At 41.0% G+C, this 12,752-nt stretch overlaps 1 protein-coding gene across 5 annotated transcripts in view; it reads right to left on the bottom strand.

Moving 5' to 3' along the window:
• The window catches only part of nfyc (nuclear transcription factor Y, gamma), a 93,998-nt gene that overhangs the window by 48,959 nt on the left and 32,287 nt on the right, over nucleotides 1–12,752 (bottom strand). For all 5 annotated transcript variants that reach the window (XM_043717961.2, XM_043717958.2, XM_087976951.1 and 2 more), the window contains 2 exons: nucleotides 6,178–6,308; nucleotides 3,411–3,482 (listed from right to left, as the gene is read on the bottom strand). In XM_043717961.2, the coding sequence (XP_043573896.1) occupies nucleotides 3,411–3,482; nucleotides 6,178–6,300 (195 nt within the window). In that variant the 5' untranslated portion in view covers nucleotides 6,301–6,308. The remainder of the gene's footprint in view (nucleotides 1–3,410; nucleotides 3,483–6,177; nucleotides 6,309–12,752) is intronic.

Below are 12,752 nucleotides of genomic sequence, written 5' to 3'. Positions count from 1 at the left end.
GTTCTCCGCGTGTCTGCGTGGGTTTCCTCCGGGTGCTCCGGTTTCCTCCCACAATCCAAAGATGTGCAGGTCAGGTGAATTGGCCATGCTAAATTGCCTGTAGTGTTAGGTAAGGGGCAAATATAGGTGTATGGGTGGGTTGTGCTTCGGCGGGTCGGTGTGGACTTGTTGGCCCGAAGGGCCTGTTTCCACACTGTAATGTAATCTAATCTAATCTGATGCTTTAAATAAGGACAGTGTGGATCTCATTTTCTCTGTCCATGGCTGCCAGTCTGACTGAAGGATTTACATAATAAGCAACTGCACAGGTTGCAACTTGGGTACCATAACACACTGAACCAACAAGAATATGCAAATGTATCAGAAGATGATGGAAGTACTCAGAATGAAACAGATTTAAAGTTTTATGGTTGATGACCCTTCATTAAAACTATGTTTCCATAGATGCTGCCAGATCTCAGAATTCTCAGCAACCTCTGTTTTTAAGTCAGAGTGTTTGTATCTAAAATATTTTGCTCTTGTCTTAAGTTTTTAGCCACCCCATTAAATTTCTGCACCTGGCAAGTTACATTAGTTCTGTTCTACATACAAATCAAGAACTTTCCACTAATGATAGCCATTTCTCCAAAACTGTCTTTCAGACCCAAAGACAACAGATTCCTACGAGAGTCAATATTTGTGGACTGTACGCCCACACTGAAATGCTAGGAAACTGGGTTACTCGCAAACACCACATGGCAGGAGAAAATGGGGAGTCAGCTCAGTGCTGAAACAGAATCAAAAATGACTCAAGTTAAGAAATCAGAAATCTAAGCTTAGGGAGTCTTCATACTTGTCAACGTATTACTGTCTATTGTACACTCCCAGTCATTTTTTTTTAAAGAGATTGGAATCTTCCAAACTTTGTTTTCTTTTCCATCAGATTTGGAATTTTTCTTTTAAGTAGCCACTGCTATTATAACAAACTTTAGTCACCATTTTCAACTCAAGGAGTTTTGTTAAAAAACATGAAAATAAATTAGAATGGAGTTGTGTAACGATAAGAAACACTTTTATGAAGATTTAATGGAAGTAAAATCAACATTTGGCTGCTGTGTGATTTTCTTAATGAATGTTTAAGCATTTGAACTGCAAGTAGATAAATCCTAGTCATACAATGTTTTGTTTCGGTTGCTAAGCTATTAGGTTAAAAGAAAGAAGCAGAAAAATGGAGTGAGAGAGATAAGATCTGTGGCAAAACATTTTCATTCTAAAGAGAACGGCATCACTCATCAGTCTTTATAAAACTAAGAGTCAGTGATTGACTTTTCCATTACCTCATCTGGACAGAGGAGGCAGCTGACCTACACAGCTTAAAAAGATTCCAGATTTGATCACCTGAGCCCTGGTGAAAGCACAAGTGTTACAAAGTTTGAGAGAAGATTTGTAGCTCGGGTGCTCGTTGTGGTTCTGTTCGCCGAGCTGGGAATTTGTGTTGCATACGTTTCGTCCCCTGTCTAGGTGACATCCTCAGTGCTTGGGAGCCTCCTGTGAAGCGCTTCTGTGATGTTTCCTCCGGCATTTATAGTGATTTGTACCTGCCGCTTCCGGTTGTCAGTTCCAGCTGTCCACTGCAATAGCCGGTATATTGGGTCCAGGTCGATGTGCTTATTGATTGAATCTGTGGATGAGTGCCATGCCTCTAGGAATTCCCTGGCTGTTCTCTGTTTAGCTTGTCCTATTATAGTAGTGTTGTCCCAGTCAAACTCATGTTGCTTGTCATCTGTGTGTGTGGCTACTAAGGATAGCTGGTCATGTCGTTTCGTGGCTTGTTGGTGTTCATGGATGCGGATCGTTAGCTGTCTTCCTGTTTGTCCTATGGAGTGTTTTGTGCAGTCCTTGCATGGGATTTTGTACACTACATTGGTTTTGCTCATGCTGCGTATCAGGTCCTTCGTCCTGGTGAGTTGTTGTCTGAGAGTGGCTGTTGGTTTGTGTGCTGTTATGAGTCCTAGTGGTCGCAGTAGTCTGGCTGTCAGTTCAGAAATGTTTTTGATGTATGGTAGTGTGGCGCGTCCTTTGGGTTGTGGCACGTCCTCGTTCCGTTGTCTTTCCCTTAGGCATCTGTTGATGAAATTGCGAGGGTATCCGTTTTTGGCGAATACATTGTATAGGTGTTCTTCTTCCTCTTTTTGCAGTTCTGGTGTACTGCAGTGTGTTGTGGCCCTTTTGAATAGTGTCTTGATGCAACTTCTTTTGTGTGTGTTGGGGTGGTTGCTTTCGTAGTTTAGGACTTGGTCTGTGTGTGGCTTTCCTGTATACCTTTGTGGTGAATTCTCCATTCGGTGTTCTCTGTACCATCATGTCTAGGAATGGGAGTTGGTTGTCCTTTTCTTCCTCTCTAGTGAATCGGATTCCTGTGAGTGTGGCGTTGATGATCCGGTGTGTGTTCTCTATTTCTGTGTTTTTAATGATTACAAAGGTGTCATCCACATATCTGACCCAGAGTTTGGGTTGAATTTGCGGTAAGACTGTTTGTTCTAACCTTTGCATTACCGCTTCTGCTATGAGTCCAGAGATGGGTGAGCCCATGGGTGTGCCGTTGATTTGTTCACATATTTGGTTGTTGAATGTGAAGTGTGTTGTGAGGCACAGGTCCAGTAGTTTGAGTATGCAGTCTTTGTTGATAGGTTCCCCGTCTTGTTGCCTGTTCTGTATGTCCAGCAGGTTGGCTATTGTTTCTCTGGACCCAATATACCGGCCACTGCAGTGGACAGCTGGAACTGACAACCGGAAGCGGCAGATACAAATCACTATAAATGCCGGAGGAAACATCACAGAAGCACTTCACAGGAGGCTCCCAAACACTGAGGATGTCACCTAGATAGGGGACGAAACGTCTGCAACACAAATTCCCAGCTCGGTGAACAGAACCACGTGGGTGGCACAGTGGTTAGCACTGCTGCCTCACAGCGCTAGAGACCCGGGTTCAATTCCCGCCTCAGGCGACTGACTGTGTGGAGTTTGTACGTTCTCCCCGTGTCTGCGTGGGTTTCCTCCGGGTGCTCCGGTTTCCTCCCAAAGATGTGCAGGTCAGGTGAATTGGCCATGCTAAATTGCCCGTAGTGTTAGGTAAGGGGTAAATGTAGGGGTATAGGTGGGTTGCACTTCGGCGGGTCGGTGTGGACTTGTTGGGCCGAAGGGCCTGTTCCCACACTGTAATGTAATCTGTAATCTGTAAAAACAAGTGTCACAATTAGACAATTTACAGTATTCCTGAGCTCAAGATTTTTTTTGGAGGGAGTGGTATCAGAGAAATATCAGGCCCTTCTCCCCACTCCCAGTAGTTCTTGATACAAGTGCCTTTGTGAACAAAGCGCTCCTGCATAATCTTGACACACAGCCTGTAAATACAGAACATTTCACTGTACCTTTACATCTTCATCAAGCTTCATAATCTTCTTGATACGAGCCAAGGGAAGATCTTGCACCTTGAAATCATTCTGTACGGTCAGATTTTCAAATACAGCCAAGAGTTAAAACACCAAAAAACCTGATGCAATAGCCACAATACACAACTCTACTAGAGAATTGACCCCCACCACATTTACCCAAAATTTAGACAGGTGTTCCAAATGCTGACAAATTATTAGCTACAGCCCTCTCCAAACAGATTCTCAACTGCATAAGTCCCTCTGAATTAATACTATTAGCTCACTATATTTTCACGTTTTGGACTGAGACCATGAAATCCTGCTCTCAATGTAGATTACAGAACTGGTGCAGTATTATAGATGCATCTCACATCACCAATGACCACAAGTGGAGTTGTGTTTCTAAAAGCATCAATCCTTCAAATATTTATTTTAAAATTACACCTCACAGTATGCAGTGATTAACTTGACATTGAAGGGAATTAACATCAAGATTCACTGGAATTTAACATTAATTTTGTTTCAAGTTTATTAAATGAGTTAAGTCTTTCACACAGAGAAAGGTATAAAAAGCAGCAAGCATCGGCTGCAAGTATTAGGCACCCTAAAGTGAATTGCAAAATAGTATAGTTAAATATAGTCAGAATAATGCTGAAGTGTTTGTTGCTCAGTAGTCAAAAATCTGGTTAGAAAATAGGAACTGTAAAACAGGAGAATACCAGGAGGACTTGGATATTACAGGTAACAATAAGGATCAAATCTTTTGGATAACAGTCAAAACAAACTTGCTATGGGAAATGGTGCACTCTAAACCGAAAACCACTAGGTGGAAAAAGTATCAGGGCTGATTTACTTTAACCTTAAATGATGAAGGAAATGACCTTCAATAAAAACTTGCATTTAATGTTGTACCTTTACCCAGGTGCTAAACAGCAACAAACATGGACAGTAAGCCAGTTAAAGAAATATTATAATAGGTTTTAAGGACGAAGGATGAAAATAGTAGTGAAGTAAAGGAGTGTGATGAAAATCAAGTCTAGAGGGAACTTTGGCAACAAAAGGAACTTAAGCTGGGTAGAGTCAGTCAAACGTAGAAATAGACAGAATTTACTGCAGTAAATCTACTCTCAGTCCTGGTGGAGAAACAAATGGAAAGTATTATTGACAGGATCCATAATCATGATCAGCAACTTTAACTTCTAATTGGAAATATTCAATGTTGCTTCAAAAGCAGCTTCCATATTTGACAAATTCGATCTATATTACTTTTCAAGAATTAATAAAACTGGACATGTTGTTCACATCATTTGCTGGATGTCATAAATGTATTCTATCTGATGCCACACTGAATTTGCTAAAATTAAATCATCTAGTGTCACTGGTGATGGGAATGGCAAAATAATAATGTCCCTGGGCTACTAATCCAGAGGCTGAGGCTAATTGATTGGGATCACAGGCAAAAATCAACAGCTGCTGAAATTTAAAATCACTTCATTAATACATCTCAAATTTCAGAAACTGGTCCTAGCAATGGTGACCATTGGACTGTTGCGATTGTTGTAAAATTCCATCTACTCCACAAATATACCTTAGGGAAGGAAATCTGCCTTCCTCACTTGATTGACAGACAAAGGACTCCACACCCACATCAACGTGTAAGGCTTTTTAGTGCCCTTTGAAGAGGCCCAACAAACCATTCAGTTCTAGGCCCAATTAAGCACAGGCAACAAATGTAGGCCTTGCCAGTGATATCACCAGCCCATCCAAAAGAATAATTTTTAAAAAGTGCCAGGCCATTGCTACAGAGGCTCCCCACACTAAGTATTTTGAATCAATTTGTTCAGACATATCACAAGACATTTCTAGTGTAGGCTGCATTTTAACCAGGACCTTTTGGCCCAGAAGGAGGGATATTGTCACTGTGTCACAATAGCCCAGATCCTCAGGATAGTGTCTGAGCTCTTTCATGAAGAACCTACATTGGGTCAAAACAAGGGGGCGTTTTCTGGTGATTGCACAATGTTCAGTACCACTTGCATCTCCTTGGATTCTGCAGCAGACCATGCCCAGACAACATTCAGATTTGGGTAAGTGGCAAGTAACATTCAATCCAAATTAGTTTGAGGCAATGATCATCACCAAGAAGAAAAGAAGCTTACCATTTCCCCTTGGTATTCAATAGCAATCCCCGGTATCAGTCACATGAGGATTGTCATTGACTGGAAAGTGGGTGGAATCAACCAAACACACACACACACACACACACACACACACACACACACACACACACACACACACACACACACACACACACACACACACACACACACACACACACACACACCAGGTTAAAGACTGAAAATTCTGAAGTGAATAATTCGCATTCTAACTCCCCAAAGTATGCATACTCCTAGCCAAGTCTACTATGAATGCAACTACATCAACACTTAAGAAACTCAATATCATCTCGTCTAAGATGGATCCAATTGGGCCTGAGCTTTTCCTCATCCTGTATGCATACTATACCATAAACCATTCTCAAACTACATAACCAAGAATGTCGCGCTGTGTTCATGTCCACATCCAATTACTTACATATTCAATAGCCCAGCAAGTAAAGATTAACTTAATGCACTATTTACACTTTTATTACTTTTGCCTCATGCCAATTTTATGCACATGAACTGTTTGAAAAGATTCCAGATCCCAGATCCAAACTGAAAGGAGTGTTAGGCAAAGTGAATAAGTGACGATGACAACATACTGGCGTCAGGTTGCGTATCTCTTCCATGACACGTGGCCAGAACGTCTGGAGCAAGTGCTGGGCTTCACTGCTGCCACCTCCCTGAGAGGCTGTACTAAACGAACCATCTGCAGTGTTAGACATTCCTAGGCCTGCAAGAAATCAGAAGCAAAGAAGTTATATACAACCTACCGATTACAAGAGATCTGATCTTATATTTAATGAGAGAAATCCTATTTTAGAAACATATTTACAATTAATTTTGCTGCATAAACATATCTGTACAGTGAGGTCTGAGGTTTCAATGCAGGAAATGTCCTCATTGCATACTTGCTCGAAACAATCTGTGTCTAACAGCATAAATCTTTAACTGGAGCATGTAGAAGTCAAACAATACTCAGCAACAATATTATCAAACAACTGTACCAAACATCCATTCATGTACCCACACACCATATAGTGATTCATTCAGCCCTTTTTGAGAAAGGATTCTCACAACTTTCTCTCTTTTATGAAAGGCCTGATTCTTGTTTGGATACAGTTGTAAAAATGACAGCAAGCCTCCCAAATTTCATTCAAGGGACCAAGTTCCATATAAATGCCTATAGTGCTAAATCTAGTTATCTGAATAATCATGAGACAGGATCAGAGCTCAGCATGGAACTGCACACATCAGACATTCACTTCTCTGCGGATGCCTGGCTATCTGCCTTTCACACAGTACAGTTTCGCACACAGAAACAGAGACCATAATGTCTTATCCAAACAGTTTTCTCTGTTGCAATATGTGATTGCGAGCCAGCAGTCTTCTCCAAAGCCATGTTGGTGTCAATACTAAGCACAAAACATAGCTGCTACTTGGGAAACAGTCTCTATAACACTTTCTCAGTTTTAAAGAATGACTGTTTCTCTACTAATATTCAGCCAGGTGTATTCACATAAGCTCTTGCAAAAGCAACCCTCCCCTGCTTTACCTACACCCACACCCTTTATGCCTTTCACTGCACATTCTTTCCCCTCTCCAAGTGTTTCATCAAATGCCCTCCTAGAAGCCTCAACTGAAGCCTCAACTACCTCATATTATGAGAAGACTTGCTTCCTCATGTCATCATTGAATCTGCCAATAACACCAAAAAACAGTGCCATCTATTTCTCAACCTTTCAGTAATGGTAACAGTTTCGCCCTGTGTATTCCATCTACAGCGTATACTCAAGATTTTGAAGACCTACCAAATCTCATTTTAATTGTTTCTCCAATCTATCCTCCATTAAAAAACAAATATCTCATCCTTGGAACCAATATTATAAATATTTTCTGCAATAGTCTCCAAATCCTTCACATTATTCAAAGTATGCCAACTGAGGTCAAATCAGTGTTTTGTAAAGGTTCAGCAAACTATTTCTATGCTTTTTAAGATATTTTCTACTCATCCTGTTCAGATGTAATGACACACTCTCTGGAGCATGGTGAATTTGAAGTGGTCCTCTGGCTCAGAGAGAGGAACATTATGACTGTGCCACAAGTGACCCTCCAATGCTTTTTAACTACTTTTTCAACTAGCCTTGTCATCCACACCCATTTGTACATATATATTCCCAGTCTCTCTCAACCTGAACCATCAGTAAAACTGTATGCTATAAATTACTGGGTTTTGAGGAGATTTGGTTGAGGTTCTGGGTGTATTTTTGCATGCTGATTTGGAAGGTTCATTTTCAGACATTTCGTCACCATACCAGGTAACATCATCAGTGAGCTTACGGTGAAGCACTGGCGGTATGGTGCGCTTTTTATTTATATGTTTGGATTTCCTTGGGTTTGTGATGTCATTTCCTGTGGTGATGTCATTTGCTGTTCCTTTTCACAGAGGGTGGTAAATGGGGTCCTAGTCGATGTGCTTGTTGATAGAATTCCGGTTGGAATGCCATGCTTCTAGGAATTCTCAAGAGTGTCTCTGTTTAGCTTGTCTTAGGATGGAGGTGTTGTCTCAGTTGAAATGGTGTACTATACTATACTAATGAGAGTGGGTCATGTCTTTTTGTGGCTAGTTGATGCTCATGTATCCTGGTGGCTAGTTTTGTGACTGTATGTCCAATGTAGTGTGTTTGTTACAGTTCTTGTGAGGTATTTTGTAAATGACATTAGTTTTGCTTGTTGTCTGTATAACGTCTTTCAAGTTCACTAGCTGCTGCTTTAGTATGTCGGTGGGTTTGTGGACTACCATGCTGCCAAGAGGTCTGAGTAGGCTGGCAGTCATTTCTGAGATGTCTTTGAGGTAGGAGAGACTGGCTAGGGCTTCTGGACGTGTTTTGTCTGCTTGTTTGCTGATATATCGGCGGACTGTGTTCATTGGGTACCCTTTCTTTTTGAATACACTGTATATGTGACTTTCCTCTGCTCTCATATTTCCTCTGTGCTACAGTGTGTGCTGGTTAGCTGAAATAATGTTCTAATGCAGCTTTGTTTGTGGGTGTTGGGATGATTGCTTCTGTAGTTCAGTATTTGGTCCGTAGGTCTTGTTTTCCTGTGGACGCTGGTTTGAAGTTCCCCATTGGCTGTTTGCTCTAATGCAATATCTCAGAATGGCAATTTGTTGTTGCTTTCCACCTCTATAGTGAATTTTATGCCAGTAAGGATGTCATTGACAGTCTTGAAGGTTTCCTCTAATTTGTTTTGTTTAGTGATGATAAAGCGGACCCAAAGTTTGGGTTGGATGATTGGCAGAGCAGTTTGTTAGAGTCTCTGCATTGCTGCCTCTGCTAAGAACTCGGATATCAGAGATCCTATTGGTGTTTCCATTGGTTTGTCTGTAGGTTTTGTTATTGAAAGTGAAATGGGTGGTAAGGCATAGGTAAACAAATACATCGACTTGGACTCCATGTATCACCCTCTGAGAAAAATAACAGGAAATGACATAATCAAACCAAGGAAACCTACACACATACAAACACAAATAGAAAGCGGGTCACTAACACCAGTGCTTCACCAGAGGCTCATTGATGATCTTACCTAGTGTGGTGAAGAACCGCCTGAAGATGGACTTTCCAGCTCGGCGAGCAAACTTACATCCAGAGCTTTAAATTATATTGCCTCATCTTGATCTGTCAATCAAAATTCTCTCACTTCTTCTGCATTAAACTAAATCTCCTATCACTTGTCCCCCATTTGACAAAACTACATGCTCATCACTATCCTCCTCACAGTTCATAATATTTCAAGATTTTGTATCAACTGCAAATTTGCAAATGTGCCCTATACTGTAGTCTCAGTTGAAAATACAAAGAGTGGTGGTTGATGGCATCACAGGTGACTCAGTTTAATGGCTTGGGAGGAAGAACAGAAGAGCAATAGCAAAACATCAGGGGGTTCAGACAGTTTTTCTATGACAGAGATAACGATGTTACCAAGACTCCAGGACTGTGTGTCACCTCCTTGGAGTTATGGTCAAGGATATCATGGAGTGGCTGCAGGACATCTTTGAGGGAAGACATCAGCCAGAAATCATGGTCCACACTGCTACCACTAACATAGGTAGGAAGAAGGATGAGATCCTGAAGTCAGATTTCACGGAGTTAGAAAGGAAGTTAAACAGCAGGATCTCAACAGCAGTATTACTCCCAATGCCACATGCTAGTGAATATAAGAACAGGAAGATTGATCGATTAAAAATGTTACTAGAGAATTGGTGTAGGAGGGAGGACACCAGGTTTTGGAAGAATTGGGACTGGTTTTGGGGCAGGTGAGACTTGTACAAGCTTAACGAGTTATACATTAACAAGAATGGGACAAACATCCTCACAGAGGAGTGTTGCTTGTACTGTGAGGTTAATTGAATACAACAAGGGAAGACCAAGAAACTAATAAGGAAGGGGATAACAAAATATGAATGCAATCTAGTAAAAAAAAAGCAACTGATTTGAAAAGCTCCTATGGATATATAAAAGTAAAACAAATGTGGGCTCATTAAGGATAGAGTCAGGAGAATTCGGAATGGGGAACAGAGAAATTGCAAAGAAGTTAAACGATTAGTGAGCATCTGTTTTCACTGGAGGAAGTTACCAGAAGTCTCCCAGAACTACAGGTCAAAGTAGCTAGGGAGAATGAGGAATTGAAGGTAATTAAGATTAGTGAGAAGATTGTGCTGGAGAAGTTAATGGGGTTAGAACTTGATAAATCCCAGCATCTGATGGTCTTCACTCAGAGTGTTGAAGGAGGGAGCTATAGAAATAGTCAATACATTGGTGATTATCTTCCAAAATTCTTTAAATTCTGGAATGATTCCTTTGGATTGGAAGGTAACAAATGTTATCCTACTTTTCTAAGAAGATAGTGCCCTCGTTTTTTCACTACAGATCCATTAGCCTTACATTAGTTGGAGGGAAAATACTTGAATTTATAAAAGGACGGGATAATTAGATTGCTGGTTGATAATAACGTGATTAGGCACAGAAAATTGTGTTTGACGAACTTGTTCAGGTTTCTGAAGATGCTACTAATAGAATTGATAAAGTAGAACCAAAGGATGTAGTATACCTCGATTTTTAGAATTTTTTTATGAAAGTACCCCACTTCAGGAGGATTTAGTCAGACTTTATAAACCATCAAAAACATAATAGGTAGAATATAGTGTGAAAAAATGTGAGGTTATCCACTTTGGCAAGAAGAATTGACTCCTTATTGCAGTGCATTATTGCCATCGAGGGTGTGCAATAAGAAAGACTCATCTGACTTGTTCCCAGGGTGGCAGATTGGCCTGTGAGCAGAGATTTGGCAAACTAAGCCTGTGCTCTTTGAAGTTTTGAAGACCAAGAGGTGATCTAATTAAAATCTACAAAACACGCAAAGGGATAAAACAGGGTAAATGCAGGTAAAATGTTACCCTTGGTTTGGGAGTCTAAAACCAGGCAGCACAATTTAAAAATTAAAAGGGATGCCTCTTAAGTCTGGAATGAGGAGAAATTATTTTACTCAGAACCTTTTGAATCCTCTGGCAAGCAAAGTTGCACAGGATTAGCCTTTGAACATGTTTAAGTTTGACATTAATGGATATCTCATCACAAGGGGCATTCAGGGTTATGGGGATGGGGGCAAGTAAAAATGCATTGAAATGTTTGATCAGAGATGATAATATTGAACGTCAGGGATAGCTTGATGGGCTGGGTGGCTTACTTCTGTTCCCATGTTCCAACATGCCATCTGATCCTAGGGATTCAACTCTAAGTACAAAAGACCTCATATCTTCTCTTCATCATCTGTGCAGTAAACAAATTAGCACCTCAGTGTCCTTTGCATCTCTTTTTGGCCCCTAACTGGTCCCAAATCTCCATTTACTCCTTTTTACTGTTAATATGTCAGTAGAAGATTTTTGCTTCCCTCTTATATTTGCTGCAAGCCTCTTGCACATTCTCAATCTGACAGGTATGATCTCAGGTTTATTCAGCTCAAGATTCTTTCTTCAAATGCAAACAAAATCTCAGTTCAAGGAAGTATGTTTTTGAAATTTTCGCACTTCACTAAAGTCAAAGAGATAACAGTGGAATATCAGGAATCAAACAGAAACAACATGAGACAGAATCATCATCTACAAAGGCAATGTCATCAAATTCAAGAGATGAAAAGCCTGTCTTATGAGGAGAGATGAAACAATTTTGACCTAAGTTTGCTAGAGTTTAGATGGATGAGATGCGATCTAATTGAGGTATGAAAGAAGCTAAAGGCGTTGATGAAGTAGATGTAGAGTGAACGTTTCTCCTTGTGGGAAAATCGAAAATGAGAAATCATAGTTTTAGGCTAAGGGGTTACAGATTTAAAATAAGAGATGTGGAAGAATTATTCCTCTCAAAGGGTTGTAAATCTGTGGAATTCGCTACACTAGAGTGTAGCGATGGCAGAATAAATGTAGACAACGTTTGCTGACACCCACAACTGCAGGCAACTGGGCATGATTGCAATTTCAAGAATTGCGCATGAGCATGATTCCAACACAATATGTCATTATGTAGAATTTATGTGGGATGTCATTGTACACAAATTAAGTAGTGCTCCGGGAAGTGTGTCTTTGAAATGGTGTTCAGCAGTGGGATGCCAGTTGCAGAACAGGGCCCAGGGGTTTGGAATCCCCTGGAATGAGGAGGGAAAGCTACCCAGAAGCACCCACCCCCTAATCTGGCTCTTCCCCCCCCCCACCACCCCCCACCCAACCTCTACATCTGCTTCTCAACTGCGTCCCAAACTTCCCCTACCCTCCTGATCCCTTCCTCTTCTTTCTGGGTCCCCATCTCTCCCTCTCTTGGACTGCATCACCCCAGAACTATCTATATGCACAAGCTCAACTTGAAGCTGCTCACCTGTGCCAATGCCAGTGACTGCAGCCATCAATGAGGAGATAGGCATATTTTTAATTAGTAACGGGTTGAAGGAAGTGAACAGGAAAATGGAATTGAGGGCAAGATGAGATCAGCGATGCTTGTATTAAGCAATGCAGCAGGTTTGAAGAGCTCAATTGCCTACTCCTAATGTAAAATGGATACAGGTGATTCAATAACATAAATCTGGGCCGAAGACCAAATAACAGAACGTGCAACAGGTTCCATTGGTC

This window comes from Chiloscyllium plagiosum, unplaced genomic scaffold (assembly GCF_037043375.1).
Source record: "Chiloscyllium plagiosum isolate Xiang-an unplaced genomic scaffold, Cpla_swu_hap1 HiC_scaffold_30, whole genome shotgun sequence".
Classification (NCBI taxonomy): Eukaryota; Metazoa; Chordata; class Chondrichthyes; order Orectolobiformes; family Hemiscylliidae; genus Chiloscyllium; species Chiloscyllium plagiosum.
This window is presented reverse-complemented; position numbering and strand designations above follow the sequence as displayed.